Here is a 20321-nt window from a genome sequence, read left to right on the forward strand (position 1 = left end):
GGACTAAGCCTCACTCAAAAGACCTTCCAGAAGACATACGATTAACTAGTGTTGACTTGTATAAAGCGGGAAAATGTTACAAAAGTGCCACTAAAAGTCTTGATGTTCATCAGTCCACGGTTAGAAAATTTGTCTTTAAATGGAAAACGTTCAGCACTGTTGTTTCTCTTACAATGACTGGCTGTCCTGTACAGATGAGTGCAAGAGCACAGTACAGAATGCTCACAATAAGGGAAAAAATAAACAGTGTCATCTAAAGACTTACAAAAATCACTGGCTCATGCCAACATCTCTATTGACAAAGCTTACTGGACGTAAAACATTAGACAAGAATGCTGTAGCGTATATTGGTTTAAATAAAATGTACGAAGGAAGTTAAACGCCTGCGTTCACTTCCGGGTTAGTCCGATTTACGCATTAACGTTAAAATCAAACTAATTTGTCTCGTAATGACAAACCTTTTATCAGTCTCATAATCTAAAGGTTGCTACATTTTATGAAATACGAGTTCCAGATGACAGAGGTTTACTTAAACTCAAAACACACAGAAAACACAACCAAGATTGGAATTTTACAGAATATTAAATGAAATCTATGAGGGATCCATAGGGAAACACTAAGAGGCTAACTACCGTAAGAAAATAACACTAATACTGGTGAAAGAAAGAAAGACAGGCGCATGAAAGGGGAAATTGTTGCTAGTCTAAAAATTAGCATGAATAGGTTGCAGCGTGTCGAGCGAGTACAAAGTTGGGATTTGTGTGGAGGTATTATTTTATCCCAAACTATAAGGCACTAATCTTGTACAGTCTGGCAACCACTGCTGTGTTACTCACGAACGTAGATCAGCGGGACTTAGGGGAGTGGTCTTTCTGAGCGCGTCTCAGGAGGCACAGAGACAGGTTTGGTTGACAAAAAAGATGCACAAAAAATAAAACAAAAGCAGGTGGGAAAAAGGGAAAGAAGTTGTTCTTCACGCGTTCGGTGGGAGGTTGCGACAGTTTCTCTTCCTGCGTTTTCAGGGACTGGCTAGCAACTTCAGAGCGATCACGCTTGGCTGGAAGCGTACCTGGTGCTCTGATCGCCTAGTAGTGGCCCACGTAGAGACTGAGAAGCCAAGTTCGTTCTCATCCCGGCCTTCGCGTTAGCCGACCTGCGCGCCCGAACAAAGAAAGGGGGGGGGGGGGGGGCCCTGTAGCTGGGGAACTGATAGCAAGAGCCAGGAAGCAAGACAAGAGCTAATAACCAAGAGAGTGAGGCGGCGAGAGTCAGGGGTTAAATACCCAGGTGGTGTGTCGAAGAGGACCAAGGACCAGACAAGACCACACCTATCAGTTTGAGTCTAGTCTACAATTTTGACCCATAAAATGGGTCTAAAATCATATATTACTATAAAATACTCCCAACTTTGTACTCTTTACTCATAGATCAGTCATATAGAATGACTGTTTAAACCTTAGTCTTGGCAAATCAACTCCTTATGCTTCAATCACATTTCATGCTGCTTGGGGTTTAAAATTAGGACAAACAGTTCTCAAAGTCTTGCAGCTGCACCGGTAAACTTGATATACTTACTCTCTATCTGTTGATCTGTCTCAGCTTGGTCTCCCAAAGAGAGAATCCCATCTTTTGGCTGCTGTGAGTTCATCCAACCATCCATCCATTTTCTGAGCCGCTTCTCCTCACTAGGGTCGCGGGCGTGCTGCAGCCTATCCCAGCTATCATCGGGCAGGAGGCGGGGTACACCCTCTACTGGTTGCCAGCCAATCGCAGGGCACATACAAACAAACAACCATTCGCACGCACAGTCACACCTACGGGCAATTTAGAGTCTTCAATTAATGCATGTTTTTGGGATATGGGAGGAAACCGGAGTGCTCGGAGAAAAGTGCTCGGGGCCGGGGATTGAACCCAGGTCCTCAGAACTGTGAGGCTGGCGCTCTCACCAGTCATCCACCGTGCCGCCTGCTGTGAGTTCAAATGAAGAAAATGATTCTTTGATGACTGTAAATCAAGATTTCGAGGGGCTTGGAAGAAAGCAGTTTATCAAGTTGTGGGGGGAGTCACTGTGACACCACAGTTTGCGGCGAGCATGTCCGCTACAATGAGTTGCATGGAAGAAAGGAGTCTTGTCACAGTCTTCCTGCATTAGACTGGTTTATAATCAGCGTTTTTCTGGTCATCTTCATTTGTGGTGAATATGTCCCTCTTTTCTTCATGCTGTTCATGCTTCTCGTGACGTTGATTTTCGTTTTGTTGTTAATGTTTTGGTTTTTTTTTCATTGGAATTGCTTTCCTGACCCTCCAATTTTTTGTTTGTTGATGTCGTCCTTCAATACATGCACTGTGACAAATACGTTTTAAACACCCAGAGAGACTGAAGGTCGCTCGAAAAGGTTACTTTAACATAGACATGTTTAAATGTTTTATTTTTTTCTATAAATAGTTGGATCTCTGGATTGCTATCAAGTGTGAAATAAAACAATCAAGTTAATATTTTGTTATCTTAGATTAGGATTGTCATTATTATAATGAGGTCGATGTGTTTGGTGATGTGTCCACTGAATATGCCACATGCAGGGATCAGATACACGAATTGTGTAATTCCACAGCTTGATAATGAAGTGCTGCCTACGTGAAAGAACATTTTTGGCTTTCTCTGCTCTTTTCCTGCTTACCTTTCTCTTCAGACTCTGAGATGTTCAGCAACAGGCTGCTCCTCACCTAGTCACAACACTGTAGTTCTGCCCTTGGTCACCATTGTAAAGAAAGCCCATTGGCCCCATTGTATGGTGCAGGAGAAGACAGTGACTCATTTGATAGAGACAGAACAGAACCACCCATCTGAAACCAAGTGCTTTTGAGGTGGATGTTACAGTAAGTGTGCTCTAATTCTTCATCAGTATTTTGACCAAAGAATGTCAGAGACACCTGGGAATGGCTTTAAATGGCATAGTACGTGTTAAGATTGGGTCTTCTGTGGTGGCAAGAAGGAGGAGGGTCCAAGTGCAGGGAAGCAAAGCAGGAGTGTGGGAGTCTCAAAAATGTATTTAATTTCAAAACCGAAAAAGGCAAACAAGGATCATTGAGTCTCAATAGACAGTCCCCCCCCCCCCCCCCCGTCCCCCCCCGTCAAAAAAAAAATCTAAATTCAAAGTCACAAAGAAAGAAACACAAGGAAACAAAACACTGAGCACTAACACAATGGGATACGGAAACATGGCCTATCAAGACCGATGACAATGTAGCAACCAGGACCGAAAGAAACGAGGGAACTAAATATGAGCAAACTGACCAGACAACGAGGAACACCTGGACCAGACATGAGCGGCTAGAGGGAGCTGATTGGTTGACACAAGATAGAGGGCTGCCGAGAACAGGTAGAGAACATGGGACACAGGAAAGAAAGAAAGAAAAAAATTAAATATAATCTAAACTAAAACACAGACCATGCAAGTACATCTTCTTTCAACGTCATCCTCTGGAAGCAGATTTTCAGTAAAAGATCACCCCGTATCATTTAACGTCCCAATAAGTAACAAAATCCCTAGATCATCATCTAAAGTCACTCAAAATGTATAACACCAACTCTAAATGAAAACTTTGAATGAACTCAAAAGGCAATCTATGAATATGACTGCGCTGGATAACAGTGACAAAAGGGGTTCTCAGGAGCCGTACCTTTCTGTACACTGGACCATTTTTCACCAAGGTTCACAAATCCACAGTTTTTCAGAAATACTAACCAGAGGTGTAGCAGCTCTCCATGGTGCACGGAGAAAACGCAGGCGATGCCACAGAGGGAAGCGAGCCTGTGCCAATTCAGCTTCGACAGTGAGGATTTCGAACTCCATTTCCGCCGATTCATATTGCAAATCTACGCTGTCTCCTCAACAAATGGTCAAGCTTCTTCTCCTCACAAGGACCAAAAAAGACTTTGCACATTCTGCCGCCCACTGCTTCACTGAAACTTGGCTCAGTGGACGCATCCCCAACTGAACGATGCAACTGCCCGACTTCCAACTCCACCGAGCAGACAGCCACACAAAGTTCTCCGGGAAAACAAAATGTATAGTACTCATAAAGACAAAGCACTAATTGTAAACAAGATGAGAAAAGTAAATCCTTATATATGTAGAACAATGAAACATTAGATATGAGTGTTGTCTGGGGCAGTAGTGCTACACCCTGTGAGGGAAGGACAGGACAAGATAGGACAGGACAAGGACAGGAGAAGAAGCATGCAGGACAAGGGTCGTGAACCCGGCTGTACAACTGAAGTGTGGTGGGAGCGGCTATGTAAATTATAAAAGTCTATAGGACGAGAGCGTGAGTGAGGGGATACTCGTGCAATTCGCATATTCACAAGTTATTTGTCGCAATAAGTGAGTGGCCCCACACCAGGCAAAAAAGTCCCAAGGGTATGTGCCTGCGAACATGCACTGCAGAGGCTGAGGACCCCACCCAATCAATTATTGGTCATTATTCACGTTCATACATTCTATTTAATTTGTATAACAATGTTCAAGCAAGCCGCACCTGACCAAAGATGGAGTCCATCAAAGCCAAAGGAGTAGAGGTCATCACCCACTCCATTGCCGCCCCAACTCTCCCCACTGCTGGGGCAGGGCATGTAGCCGTTGTTGTTGGCCCAGCCCACCCTGAGGTGAGATGCCTCAGCAGTGACGAATGGCAGTGCTTGGTCTACAATCAGCTCATAGTACCACTTCTTAGACTGTGCAGAGCCTTCACTGACACCCAGAAAGATATTAGGGCACATGCTGAGAGAAGAAGAAGATGGAATTGTATTACTAAAGCTTAAAACAATGACAACCTATGGGTATGGGTCATTTTCATATAATATGATCAATAACCAGAAAGGCATGGCCCACTGAATTTCCTTTAGAAAATAAATACAGTTTACTGATGAGTATTTGAATTTTGGGCAGTTCTTACCCATCAAAAGGTCACAATTGTTTCGAAAATAAATAAATAAATCATCAAAAGTGATATCTTCCATACTTTTAAGGCTAACATTTCTTTACAATTAGGTGTCCGAAATGAAACGTTTTCTGAAAACGACTACAACTACTAATTACATTTTTTGGCTATATTGGATTTGCATATACATGCGTTTTCCATGAAAACGAACACAAATGCATCTCAGTGTCTTCAGAGTTACTTTTTTGGTTCTTTCCTGTCTTTACCATGGATGCAACTTGAGAGAGCCTCATTATGTTGTTGCAATACACCAGAGGGATCTCTGAGCTGAAGTGCCAGGATGAGGCCATCATTTTGCCGGCAGTGAAATAAATGGTGTTATTTATGAGATATGAATGAATATCTAAGAATTTGTGAAAGGGTCAGAACTATTGCATGTCTATTACGATTGTATAAAGAGTGTAATGGGAGACATGTACGCATATAAAACCATAGCAGCACAAAATAACAGTTAAATTAGATATCTTTTTTTCCATGTCTTTATATGAAAATGACACATATGGCGAAAGCTAAAGCACAGTTTATGCCTGTTTACCTGCTTACGTAATTGATCAGGCGTGTCTGAAGCAACAAATCTCTTCCCGGCAGTAGGTTGTCACAGATCAGGTGCTGGTTTGAGCGGACTGCCACACCGTGACACACACAAAGCGAACATAACACATCAAGAACCTGCACAGCATACACAAACAGAAAAGATGTTAGAATATATTGTATCACTGCTATAGGAACACACATTCCAACACCTACTAAAACAAAGACTGAACTTGATTGATGTCAAAATCTACCACTTGACACACAAATGTTCCTGTATTATATTGTAAATGATTCCTCTTCCACGTTTGCATTCAACAATGGGATCATTATTGACAGGCCAGTTAAAGTGATCTTTGAAATAATATTTTTGTTGCCTGCTTGTGAGCCATATTATATTAAAAGTATGTGAACATACTTTTTCGTATGTTTTTCAAGTTTTTCCTCATTGTCTTCTCCCCCCCACACACAATGCATTGGCGCGATTCATTGTTGTTGCAGTCGCCATGGTAACGGGTGTATCCGGTCACGTAAACCGGTGACCGGATTTTCTGGTTCCGCCTCTCCGACGGTGTTTGATTTGACAAGATAAAGTCCAGTGATCGTAAAAGACGGGATACGCTGGTATCGGAATTTATGCGGTGTAGGGTTTCCACTGTCTGACGGAGATACGGCAAGATTTTATGGCAGAAATCTGATTTAGTCCAATTGTCAAAGACCAAATTTGTCTTGTTGTCTAATCCAGGCATATACTGGCGGCCCTGCCTCCCTACCCCCAGAGAGGCAGAGTGGGTATACTGACCAGATGAAGCTCCCCGTTCGTGCTGCGTTAAACAAACGACTCCTCAGAGAGTGACTCCTCATGTCACCCAGTCTCTTTGGAGACGAGAGAGGAAGACAACTAGGAGGATGATGCACATGGCAATATATAAATTAGGGTTGCGGACCGTTTTCAATGCGATTTTTAGTACATGCCGCGGGCCACATACAAATGGACGGCGGGTTGTAATTTAGACAAGCCTGATTTACAGTAGCTGAATGCAGATGAATATTGTGGCTTGATTTTTACTGTTTAGGGCCTCATATACCTTGTGGTTACGTCCATGTTTATCCAGAAGAGAAATTATGGATTTGATATGTCCCTCTTTGATAATGTTCAGTGCTTCAGGACTCTCCACCAGCACACAGTGAAGCACCTCCAGTATACCTGTATGAAAGGTAGTATATTGTACAGTATAAAAAACACAGGAGAATTGGTATCCATTATTTCTCGCTAAAAATACACAGTGTGTATCGTAAAATTATAATGATATAAATAACAGCCTCTGTTTCACAGACAGGTCCTGAGTTCGGCTCAGGCTGCCTGTGGAGAGTATGCATATTCTTCTTCTTTTTCACTGGTTGCCCTGTCTGCTTTTTCCCAACTTCCAACCAGATTGAGTAGCGCGAATTATTGCATCATTGGGTTCGTGTGGTGATGTTCTTATCGAAGTCTTGTGAACGTACCAGAGGAGGCCTCCAGTCTCTCCAATCTGCCGATGAGCCAGTCTAAGGAACCCGAAAACTGAGCACAGTTCTTCCTGTTGCCCCTGATCAGTGCAGCTAGAACGGACAAGATGGTGCAGGGAATGAGTGATTGTTCACTGATTGTTCATTTTTACCAGGTGAATCTTTCTTATTTCAAGGGTAAACATATCACTGTACTTATTTTAAGATAGTTTTGGCTTTTTTTTTTCTACATTTTGAGCTAGACAAAAGGTTGTTTTGAGGTACAAGATCTTACTTTAAGACTCTTGTTTCGAGAAGGTAATTTTTCCCAGTGTTATATGATGTGGCATCCATGTGCATGTGCGCATACCCAGTAGTTGGTAGAGAGAGTTAAGGCTGGAGCTCCAGGCCTCTCCTGCCTCTCCTGCCTCCCTCCCAGCTGCTTCTGTGAAATGGGCTGCACTGCTGTACACATGGAGTCGATCAATACACTCCAGGACCAGCGCGATCATTCCCTGCAGACACAAAGGGTATCTTATTCAGCTAATTGCCTTGATGGTGAGACTATTAAATGCAATCAAATCAGCAAATACCAATCAGCTCCCATATCACTATAAATGTTACTATAGCAAAGTTTGACATCAAATCAATCATGCATTCTTGTATACTGTATTACATTTAGTTGCAGACCACTTTTGAATTCTGATCATTGTTTTCTGAATGATTCATATTTTACTATTGACATTACTGAATGCGTGCTACTAACCATGCTCCAAGTTTCAAATTAGCCATGATGCAGTGATCCTATTCATGTCAGTTACCTTAACCAGTTCCCAGGAACAGCAATAGTGTTCCTTAGTCACTTTGACCAGGGGCATGAGTAGTTAGTTATGAGCGTCAAAAACATCCCAATAAATATGTTTTTCTTATTATTAACTCAAGATGCAAATAATTACAGTACTTGAAAAATCATTTAAGGCCCGGTACACACATAAAGACAATTGGCCTGTTTTTGTGCCGATTATCGCCTTCCCGACCAAGCACATTACACACCAGACGCTATTAAAACTTATAGGATTATACGATAAGATTGTGCTTCGGTCTGATGTGGGGTTAAGAGTGGGTTCATCCCGATTTTAGGGTCCAAAACAATCTTAAATAATTTACGTGTTCAATATTTACAATGAAAAGTCTTCATGTGTGTGGGGGAGATCCAACTTCTCCGTGAATTGTGATGCAGACCGGAATATAGCCAATCAAGAAGCACCTTCACTCAACAAAAAGAAATGACTATAAATAAAAATAAGCATGTCTTACACAATCTTATTGTTTTGTTTTGTTTTGTTTTTTTTTGTATAAAAGTGGGTTCCCCAGATGGAAAGAAGTATTTTCCAAAGCAAGTCTTTTTTGAGGACAACATAATGTTATAAGGCTCCCGGCAACCTTCAGTAATGTTCGGGAAACATCGGCGCAAAGCCGGAAGTGTTTCTTCTTCTTCAGTTTTGTGAGATCATGTGTAATCATGAGAGATTTCGACGATTTAACAAAAGGTCTATGTGTGCGATGTTCTGAGTTGATATTTTCGGAGCACACCACACACAATACGACTAAGACTGCTTAATGCCAGGTTTTTTTATCTTTATGTGGGGAGTCTGTCAAAGACAAAAAAAAAATCTTCTAAGATTAGAAAAGTCTTTATGTGTGTACCAGGCCTAACACATCACTACACTCACACCAAAGAAAATTATTTTAAACAATTAAAATACGTCAATTTGACCTGCAACATAACAGGAGGGTACAAGTGGAGTATCGAGTTACTGTAGTTCTCCTTTTGTCATTCACAAATGTTTACTTTAATTGTATATTGCATTCATACAATATAGTAAAAAGGGGTCGCTTGAAGTTGCAATCATGACATCATCCAATACTAGGCTTTACACCATCAGGATTTTTGGGGCCGATCAGCGAGTTGAAGAAACCGATAACCAATCACCGATCCGATCACAAGATGGAGGAATGTGTCTATTTAAATGACCTTTTCATTTACTGTATATACTTGTGTATTTATTGCTCAAAAAAATTATACTTACAATGAATAATGTATCTTTGTTCCTCTATTTATGCGAATGAGTCATAGTGACAGACAGAACAAAGGATAAATGGTCTTCTATTAGATGGCAGGAAGTGAATACAGTCATTAATGCATCCACTTTTTGTGACATTTTTGTTTGTCGGTGAGCCGTGAGATTTTTCAATGGTAAAATATGTTCCTTGGCTCCATAAAGGTTGGAAATCACTGCTCTAGTCAGATCGTGTATTCTAATCAGTCAGGTCAAACCAACATGATAACATGACAGAAACAATGGGTGCGAACTTATTGTAATGAAATGACTTTATTTTTATTTAAATGACTTCACCCACACCGAAACTTTATCGCGTGAGTCGACAGAACGGCGGCATGTTTACGTCCAACCGTTCGTGCTACCACTAGCTTGCTAGGCTACAAACCGTTTTGTTGCCTGCTTGCGAGCCGTATCGTTTTCAAAGTACGTGAACATACCTCAAGCGAGCCTTAAACGAACGTGCTCTCTTGTCCTGAGCACCGGTGACCACCAAAATGCACGTTTGTCCCCATTTGGTCCTTCTAATACAATCGGCGTGCTCCACTGTTGTTGTCGTCGCCACAATAACGAGTGTATCCAGTCGCATTTGACACATGACAAGGCTAAAAATAATTTGAATAAATTTATGATTCAATATACTGTGCACGATGGAGATGCGGAGTAAATGTCTTTTGCGGAGCCGATCAATGATGTCATTGATCGGATCGGCAAATTATGACATTAAAGCCGATCAGCATAAAATGCTAAATATCGGCCGATACCGATCAGCCCGATAAAATCGGTGTAAAGTCTATCCAATACCAATTAATACAGTATAAAATACTTCCTCAGATAGTTGCCTTGGCCTTGAAATAGACAAATCCTCAGGTAGTATTGATAACATAGGCTAACGGGGCGTAGAGGAATACATATATAACATAGTTATAAATACTGTCTATAATTTTTTTTCTGGCATTGTTTATTTGTGGAAAAGAACAAAAAATAATAATAATATTTTGTAAAAAAATAATAAGCCCCCCAAAACAACCTGTGATGGTTGGTAGATAAACTACCGGTATATGAGGAAATATGTCGGACTGGCACACCTTCCATACTTACACATCTTAAATCTGGAATAGAGCTAACTTGTTAGTTAAGGCAAAAAAAAAAACCCAAAAAACAAACAAAAACAATATGGAACATACCGTAAATATATCAAATCTCTTTTGTGGTGACTTTGTTAAAGGCTGCAGACTTGTCACAATTTTCTGTCTCCCACACACAAACACATACATCACCTCTTCTTGGAAGAGGTTCTGCCTATTCTTCAAAGCTCTCAAGCGATTCTGCTTGTCTTCATGTTCTAGGTGCTCGCCGGGCGGCTGGAAGTAGCCAATCAGATCCTGAAGACTCAGACTTATTGAGTCGATTGGTATATCAAATGTTGTGCTCGTTCCTTTTGCTCTTAACGTATCTAGACTCCTGTGAATTACAGAGAACAAATTAGGAATTGTTTTTCACAGCTTGACAGACCTGAAATGCTGCAGAGACAGATTTATTTCTTAGGTACCTGTAAAATGAAATCATTGATGACATGTTTAAAGATAATTGTTGAAAACGTGTGCAAAGACTGAGAACAATGTAGTACTGAATTGAACTGCACGTTGATGTAGTTGGCAGTCACATGATGTCGCCAATGTGCAGGGATGGGAGGGTTACTAAATGCAAAATGTATTCCGATACAGTTAGTAGTTACCTGGTAAAAAAATGTTGTCAGTAATGTAATGAAGGCAACCTTTGCAGTTAGGGGTAGCTCAACGCCTCCCCTCCCCTCGCTGACACGAACACACACACACACATGCGCGCACACACTTCAGGAGGATGTTTAGTTTAGTCCTCATTAAGCCACATTAAATAAGCAACTTCGTGCAGACTTGACATTCCAGATGTCCACCTAAATATATACAAGCACACCATTCTCGGTACACTTCTTTAAAGACTCTTTATTGATTGATTGACAGATAGCTAGATAGATAGATAGATAGATAGATAGATAGATAGATAGATAGATGGATAGATGGATAGATGGATAGATGGATAGATAGATAGATAGATAGATAGATAGATAGATAGATAGATAGATAGATAGATAGATAGATAGATAGATAGATAGATGTCCTCTTTAGAGAAACTCAAAGTAGTGACTGTATTTCCAGTTTAAGTATGCCAATCCCTCGTCACTGTCCATTGTGTTTGCGCCTCTGGCTGCTTGGGTACACGTGAGTTGACTGAGTATGTGCGGATGGCTCCGTTTATGAATATTTCACCTTTTTCCGATATTGCAGTTAGTCGTCGTGTGCATTTGAGCTATGGAGAGTCAAGAATATTGTGTGTTTCCTGTGTTTTATTAGTCATTACTAAAACAAAGGCTGAATCAAATGTCTTGGTTATTGACTTGCCTCATGTTCCCAAGCTTTGTTTGTTTAGTTTGTTAATGATAAATATATGTTGCCTGAGCATAAATAGCATATTTTATGCATCGTGTGCTTACTTTATGATTACTGTATACTGTAGTCCAAAGTAACTATTCAGTTATGAAGGAGGCGCCTAACATGATTGTGTAAAATATACTTATGTTTTCACAGAGCATGTATAAACGGGTATCTACAGTAGAGGTATCTGGTTGACAGTTAACAGTTGAGTGGGACCTAGTTTCAGTGAATTCAGCAGAGATGCCCATATTCTTTGAGAGTGGAGACTGTGGCTTGATTTTTCACAATTTTGAAGCCTCATTTTATATACTTTTTTTCCCTAAACATTCAAATTTGGCAGGGCCGCGAATAAAGCTTTTCTCTGTGGCATGTAAAATTTACATGTCACATTTATTTTTGCTTTGCAGGGTCTTTAACTTAAAGAGCATGCAAGTTATGCAAGATGTTACACAAGATGGCGGCGCGTGCATATGCAGCGGCTGCTCTCTCTCCCAAACAAACGGTATTTTTGTGTTGTTCGTCTTCTACGTCCGGGTGTTTTAGTCCGTCTTCGTCATGTCTACATGTTCCAAGACGCAGATACAGTCGAAGCTGCTGCTCGACATCGGCAGAACTACTTTTACGGAGGTAAAGTCTACTCTCACTGAGGAGGAATGGAACTGCAGTCTGCTCCGGTTGCCTACAGCAACTCTGACCCCCACTCCTGCGTCGCGCCCAAAGTGGAGGCCCCACGGACGGCGAAAGAGGAAGCAGAAACCGGGCAAGCGCGGAGGTATCCGAGCTAGGCTAGCGGCTAAACCACACAAGCCGGCTATTCCCTCCACCGTGTTAGCAGATGTACGCTCTCCGAACAACAAACTGGATTACACTCGACTGCTCCGCTCTACTCGTATGAGGGAGGGAGAGTATGCATGGTACCGTGCGGACAGAACTCTCACGGGATGTAAGACTCGGGGTGGCGGACTGTGTGTTTACATCAATGTTGCCTGGTGCCGGGACGCTATCTTGGTCAGTCAACAATGCTCACCGCAACTGGAGTTTATGGCTCTGAAGTGCCGACCGTTTTATTTACCGAGGGAATTACTGCCATACTGCTTGTGGCAGTCTAAATTCCTCCAAACTCCGGCAATTACAGGAGTGAGGCGCTAAATGAGCTGTACCATCATATCAGTGAACAGCTGACGGCCCACAGAGATGCTTTCCTCATCCTAGCTGGGGACTTTAACAATGCTGACCCCAAGGCTGAGTTTCCTAAACTCTACTCAAACATTTACTTTCCAACACGGGGAAATAACACTCTGGACAATGTTCTTAACCCCTTGAGAGGGGCCTACAAGGCCCTTCCCCTCCCCCACCTCGGCGCCTCAGACCATCTCACTGTTATGCGAATGCCAGCTTACGGACCACTGGTTAAAGTCTCCCAACCAGTTAGGAAACAGGTACGAGTGTGGCCAGAAGGGTCCCTTGAGGCACTTCAAGACCTTTTCACCACCACAGAATGGGCCATGCGGGTCGGCAGCAACACATCCAGCACCATCACTCTGAACACGGGGGCCCCTCAAGGATTTGTTGAGCCTCATCCACTTCACCCTGCTGACCTATGACTGCACACCAACATACAGCTCCAACCTCATCGTCAAGTTTGCAGATGACACAAGTTTGGTGGGTCTCATCAGCAATGGAGACGAGACTACAGGAGTGAGGTGAGCCGCCTGGCCGGGTGCTGCACGGACAACAATCTCTCCCTAAATGTGGAAAAAAACAAGGAGATTGTTGTGGACTTCAGGAGAGCGCACTCCTAGCATGATCCCCTGAATATCAACCGTGCTGAGGTGGAGAGAGTGCACAGCACCAAGTTCCTGGAAGTGCACATCACCGAGAACCTCTCCTGGACCAGCAACAATCTCATCACTGGCCAACAAAGCTCACCAGCGTCTCTACTTTTTGTGCAAGCTGAGAAGAGCCAGAGCCACGATCCTCTGGCTCTGCTCTTCAAGTGCTCGTTCTACAGAGGGCCCATAGAGAGGGTCCTGACCAATTGCATCACTGTGTGGTACGGAGCCTGCACCGCATCCTGCCGCAACACTCTCCACCGTATAGTGAGGGCAGCTGAGAAGATCCTCGGAACCTCTCCTCCCTCCCTGCAGGAAATTTACAGCACCCACCACACCCGCAAAGCCCTCCGCATAGCAGGGGATGCCACCCATCCATCACACAGCCTCTTCAGTCTGCTGCCATCTGGAAGGAGAGAGTCTGCGGGCCAGGACGAGCCGACTCAAAGACAGTTTTATTCATCAGGCTGTCAGGAATCTGAACTCTCTGCCTGCTCTGCCCCCTCTACCTCTTCTGTACTTTGCCCACCTGAACTCTGAACTCTGATGCCCCACATACATGTACATGCACACTCACACACACACACACAGACGCGCACACACACACACACACACACATCAATACACACAGACACACACACACACACCAGACTCAGGGTCGCACCAGCCACTTTAGCAGCATTGGGGTTTTGTCATCTAATTTATGTCTTATTTGCCTTGGTTCTCTGACCTTGACTATGTTGCAAACGTCACCTGATCTTTGATATTGCACATTAAATTAATACTTTTTATACTGTATATACCATAGTTTTATTTAGCTTTTAATATTGATGTTATTATTTGTACTGTCTTTGTAGCACCGCGGGCCCTTGAGTACCATAATTTCAATCCTTTGTATGTGTTACGCATATTGAATAATTGACAATAAAAGCACCTTGACCTTGACCAAATGTATTACTACGGTCTCTACATCGTGTTCCAAATTATTGGGCCCGGGCTGTTTTTGCTCATTTTCCTAAATAGTCAATGCGATTTATAAGGAACAGTGATAACACTCACAAATCTAATATGACCACTTTTTAATGAGTAATTAAAAACGCATTACTATTTCAGACTGGTAATTGGATTAAAGTTACTTATCCAAGTCACTGTGCGTTACTATTTTTGTCATTTTCCTTCAGATATACGGAATTTTCTTTCTACTTCAATCTCGGGGAGTATAACAAATATACCAAAACATTTATTTGGATGACACCAGAGACCCAACAATTTGTATACAAACAATTAAAAAGTTACATTCCCATGATATAGCATAGTATTTTTTCCATTGAATAGGCACGGCTATGAAACTAACTATGGAACCTGAGTTTGGGTCTGCGATTGATATCCGTGATCTAAATAGACAGGGGAAACATCAGGGAGACCTAATACATACAGAATGAGTATTGCTCTTGTACATTTCATAAACGACCAGTTGGGGTAGCCACAGGTTTGAGGGCCTTACTCACGTGCATGTGCTCTTTCTCTTTGGCCTGTGGGCTGATTGGAACACTACCAGCTCTGGTTTGTAAGGTTCTGATAATGCCCAGTTTGTGTTCCAGTGGGTGGTGTGAGTCAAAATGTATTGGTTGGTGTGTGTGTGGGTTTTCTGTTAACCCCAACATGGAGGCCCCTGTTGTCCCCAGTTGGACATCCCAGTCCTAAAAAAGCCAACTTACCGTAATTCCTCGTGTATGATACGCATTTTTCCCCAAAGAAATTGTCAAAAGTCAATAGTGCGCATTACACATAGGTATAGGGAAAAATGGAAAAAAACTTTCCAATTTTATAAATGTATGCCGCCATCTAGAGGTTGTGAAAAAGCTGTACACATTCATTCCAAACTGCCACCGCCACCCAGAGGTTATGTAAAAGGTGTACACTTTCTTTCCAATATGCCATCGTCACCTAGAGGTTATGAAAAAGGAGTAGCCTACACTTTCATTCCAATATGACAGGGGTTACATATGACTGCATATATGTACAGGTGCGCTCATAAGTTTACATACCCTGGCAGAATTTGTGAAATATTGTTTTTTTTTAATATGACTGATGACTGAACAACAACTATCATTAAGTTCTTTATGGTAATGTTACGTTTAATGATAATGCTTTTCTGAAATGCTTGACCGTTTAATTTGAATCCCATTAAAATAAAAGTCATTGTGTTTCGCCGGGCCCTTCATGTTTTCTTAAAAGAATTGTACAAGTCTTACAGATTCTGTCTGGGTAGTCAAACATATGAGCACAACTGTGTGTTTTCTCATTTATGAAATAAAAGTAGTGCTGTGAATTTTAAAAATAAGAGCAAGTTAATAAAAAAAAAGTCTTACGTGTTCAAATAATGTGTTTCACTTCAGAATAATTATTTGAAAAAAACTAAGAAAATACAGATAATACTTTATATTTTGATCATATGGGTCGAAGCAAAATCATGCATTGTAAAACAATGCATTAGACATAGGTAGAAGAGTTTTCCAGAATTTTGAGGTCAACTTTGGGGGTGCGTATTATAGATGGGTGCGCATTATACACAAGAAATTTGTTATCGATACTATTTGGAATAGACGTCATTGTGTACCCCAATATTATCACGACTCTTTTTTTTTGGGGGGTTGATAGATTGAAAGCTTATGTTTAATAGATCATTGAATGAAAATCTGCTGTGCCTTGTTTTCCCTTTAATTTTGTTTGTATATCTTTATTCGTATTGTACTAGCAAACAATGTTATAATGGACAATTGTTTGCATATATTTATGTATGTATATGTTATTAGGAAATTCAATAAACATTGATGAAAAAGGCTGACATTTATAGATTCCTAGCGCCTGCAGGTGGTACGGCACTCTAACCATTCTAAAGGTGCCAGATTGACACCAAAAGCAGCTGCAATTTAACGACTAAAAACGACATCAATTTAACAAAACATTACTAAAAACACCAGCACTTTAAGTATTAAATCCTTTCTGTACAAAATACAACATCAAAGATGCATTTTAATAGTCAAAACGTGAAAGAGTAATTCACTACATCTGTGACCGGAAGTGTCCCTAGACGTTATAGGGGCAGTGTGGTGCAATCCATGCATGGAGCGACGCTTTTCTGTAAGCTAAAAAAGAGTAGAAGAGGAAAGACACAATAGAACTTTCATAAATGTTTTTCACAGAATACAGTATATGCCTGAAGAGTATTGTTATATTACCTTTCTGTATGTGTTACTACGGCATTTGTGAGTGAATATTTGTTGTTTTAAGGCAAATCCAACCCGCGACCAAATGCTAAGTTTAGCTAGCTCGTCAATAGGGCTTTCCATTGAAATTAAGCTGCCGATCTCTAAATCGATGTATGTCTTGTATTTAAAGATACATTGTGTGTAATTATTTTTATATCATTAAACCGCTTAAAGCACACTCAGGGAGGAGTTTTTAGGATTCCCCCATAGTTTCTGGACAGGACACGCCCCGTTGTAACATGACTGGCTTCTGCGTGACGGTCAGGCTAAGCTGATGTAACGAAATGACTATCCCAAACATCACATTTGTACGAAATAAATACAAAGAAGTTTGTTAGATGGTTGGGTTTAGGGGTAGCATTGGGGCTAAAGCGGTTTAGGATGGGTTGGGGTTAGGATTAGGGGGGGGTTAGGGTTAGTGGAAAACATGTTAATGCCGCCACCCTTACAGTCAGTCACATAGTGTACTTCTTTAGCCATCTGGAAGCAGTAGGGCATGTTCTACAGGGATAGAGCAGCCAATCATAGTGCAGCGGCGCGTGTCCTGGAGCCAGTAATATTGGAGCAGGGCGTGTCCTGCTTGGAAACTATGTGGTAATCCCAAAAAGCAGAAGAACTCGCTGCAAGACACACATGCGTTCAGGGTGTGTTTACAATGCAGGAACTTGCATACACAATCTGTGGCGTGGCACATTCATCGTTTTCCCCATCCCTACTTGTGAGTACAGCGAGCGATGCTAAATTGACCTTATTGACCTTCCACGTCAGCCATTGACCAGTGAATTTAGATCACTGTGCATGACTGAAAGCATGTGTGGACCCACCTGATGAACAGGTTGAACAAGAACACAGTACTGCGGATGACTCTGGCAGTGTGACTCTCTTCATGTTGTGACCTTGACAACGTCAGCCCGTCGTCCATGTGACCTTCATGGTGCATGAAGGCCTGTTGTAAGCAAAAAAGATGATATACAATATCAGAAACCTACCCAAACCTGTTATCTTGATGTGTTTTATTGTTTCTTGAAATTTTCAATATTGGATGACTTGAACACATATAATCATTTCATCTGTACCACTAGCAGTAAAAGTAGGTGTGTATGGAGAGAAGGCTGCTTATAATGTATCGTATATTTAATTTGACGAGATGTATTTATTTACAGGTATTTATTGGAATTTATTCTGCTCATTGGTGTCCTTCATGAGGAAATTTTTCAAGAGGTGTGCAAAAGATGCTGCACCACTTGCGCTGGGAAGGTGGGGACAACGCCTTGCTCGAGGGCAGCTCGAAAGTACCCACTAACCAGAATAGCATCTCTCCAACAACTTTTTTTTAAACAGTTTTGCCCATAATGGGAGTTGAAATTGTGTCCTGCAGCTCCAAAAGACCAGACTGAGCTACTGCGCCCCCCCCCCCGCCCCATGACAAAATCAGATTTCCGAGAGGAAAATTATTACAACTGCGTGTAATGTAATTTGCTTGTCACTTACTTCTGCAAGACATTGTAATGCTCAATGTCATACAAGTAGAAAGAAGCAAATATAAAATGAAACACTACCTTTACCATAATTTGTCATATTACCTTTCTTTGAACGTCACCGATGCGTGCAGATTTTGCATCAGCGGTCTGGTAGGTAAGCCACAGACATGTGTCAACATGTTGAATGTAACACAATGAGTCACCATACTTAATGTCAGGGGTACCCATTCCATCCACTTCCTTTTTTAGACCAAGGTCAACCTTTTCCTAATAGAGAAAAAGACAGAGACAACACCAACTGTTTGAAACGCACAAGACCACACGGCAAAGAAACATTTCAAGTGAATGCTGCAACTACCAGTGACGTGCGGTCAGGGTAGGCAAGTGAGACAGAGCCTCACTGCCCCCTGGTGGTCTTTCCTTTCCACTGCATGTGAATAGTAAAAAAAAAAAAAAAAAAACTTATTACGTTAAATTGTTCCATTTTAGTTCTATGGTCCATGCTTTACATTGATTTTCTTTTTCAATCCAATAATTTCAATGATTTCATCATTAAAAGAGCTGAATTTTCACATTTCCTGTTCAAATGCATTGGAAGCGCAGCTACGAGTCACATTGAGCTCTCATGATGCTTGAAGAGACCACGCACACATCTATTCAGGCATGCTGTGATTGGTCCGTGGCGTCACACAAGAAACATTGGTGTTTCCTCATTACATCGCCAATAATATACGTTTTATCACACATGTACTGCACTTACTGACGTTTACCAGACTGTCTAATATATTTAATGGAAGTGTGTGACAGTCTTTCTTATCGACCGGTAAAGCCACTAAAAGTGCACAGTGGAGTCTGGTATGTACGGTGCCACAACCAGCATATGGCGGTGTTGAGTTGAGCTTCATAGCGCTCCAGACGTCACGTGACTTGAAGTCAGTGCCTCACCGATCACGAACCTCACCGCACGTCACTGGCAACTACATACCTTGGAAGATCTGAAACAAAAGGCTGTTGACTTGACATCCGCTTTTTCTTTGTCCATTAGTCGTAATGATTTCGCTTTTGTCAGACTCAGATACTTCCCACTTGTCACGTGCCTCAGTCTGAACGGCTGGCCCCAGCGAATATGACTACCACTCCACCTGGACACAAAAACACATACCCGGGACTACCTCAGCCACCTTGTGCTAGAAAATAGTCGACACCAGTATGCTTTGAGACAGTTCTTTTTTTTTTAACCTGTCCTGTTTAGCAGCTCAGTCATGCAGAATGAGGGACCTGTATGCCGTCTTATGCCGGAACAGTTTTGTTTGTGCAATGTTAAAGGTTGATTCAGAGGATAAATCCTCTGTGGTTGTTTGTATTGTGATGGATATTCAATGGAAATGCAGTGGGACAGTACAGTCAGAGAGAAAAGGTAGAACAATTAGAGAAAGAAAAATATACACAGAACAATAGCAGAATAAAATGGTATATCGCTATTGTAATGTTACAAAAGAGTTGGGTTCTATCTGCATGATGTGGACTGGGAAGCTGTGCTTCATCCTGTGAAGATGGGACACAAACAGCACCATTTAGGACAGAACAGAACAAGATATGACAGTGGTAATTAGCCAGGCAGTGCTAGCGGCATGTTGTGGGAGTGGCTATGAAGTGCCAAACACTTGTATAGAATTGAACAAAAAGTAGCAATCACAGGAAAACCCTGGGAAGCAACATAATTCTCAGGGTTGTGTCACTGAGAGTGGGGCCCACACCAAGCCCATAGGCATGTCTACCAAGAAACGGTATTACTGAATTAACACCGTCACGCATGATTGTTAGTCAACTGGGAATAGTATTTCAAAACATTTCATTCGGAGCATATTGTTCTGGATAGGATTAAATCTCCAAACTCATTATTTCAAAGCACGGAAGTGATCCTGATCCCAGTAAAATGGGATATGGATTAAAAATGTACAAACGTGAAACGGGTATTGTATTCTTCTTCTGAATGCTTATTTTTCCCAAACGTAACCCTAGATGCGGTGGTGGGGTGATTTTGGGGAAAGCACTTTTTATTTTAGTGGGGGTGAAGAGCGATTTTAGGGGGGCTAAAACAATAAAACCCGGCCATAAACAA

General features: G+C 41.7%; 1 protein-coding gene across 2 annotated transcripts in view; it reads right to left on the bottom strand.

Moving 5' to 3' along the window:
* Window positions 1-20321, bottom strand: part of ryr2a (ryanodine receptor 2a (cardiac)) — a 355011-nt gene that overhangs the window by 281240 nt on the left and 53450 nt on the right. For both annotated transcript variants that reach the window (XM_061705277.1, XM_061705276.1), the window contains exons 10-18: window positions 19185-19341; window positions 18302-18466; window positions 17543-17664; window positions 10421-10604; window positions 7391-7535; window positions 7039-7134; window positions 6621-6739; window positions 5537-5670; window positions 4540-4781 (exon numbers count right to left, since the gene is read on the bottom strand). In XM_061705277.1, the coding sequence (XP_061561261.1) occupies window positions 4540-4781; window positions 5537-5670; window positions 6621-6739; window positions 7039-7134; window positions 7391-7535; window positions 10421-10604; window positions 17543-17664; window positions 18302-18466; window positions 19185-19341 (1364 nt within the window). The remainder of the gene's footprint in view (window positions 1-4539; window positions 4782-5536; window positions 5671-6620; window positions 6740-7038; window positions 7135-7390; window positions 7536-10420; window positions 10605-17542; window positions 17665-18301; window positions 18467-19184; window positions 19342-20321) is intronic.

This window comes from Phycodurus eques, chromosome 19 (genome assembly GCF_024500275.1).
Source record: "Phycodurus eques isolate BA_2022a chromosome 19, UOR_Pequ_1.1, whole genome shotgun sequence".
Lineage (NCBI taxonomy): Eukaryota > Metazoa > Chordata > Actinopteri > Syngnathiformes > Syngnathidae > Phycodurus > Phycodurus eques.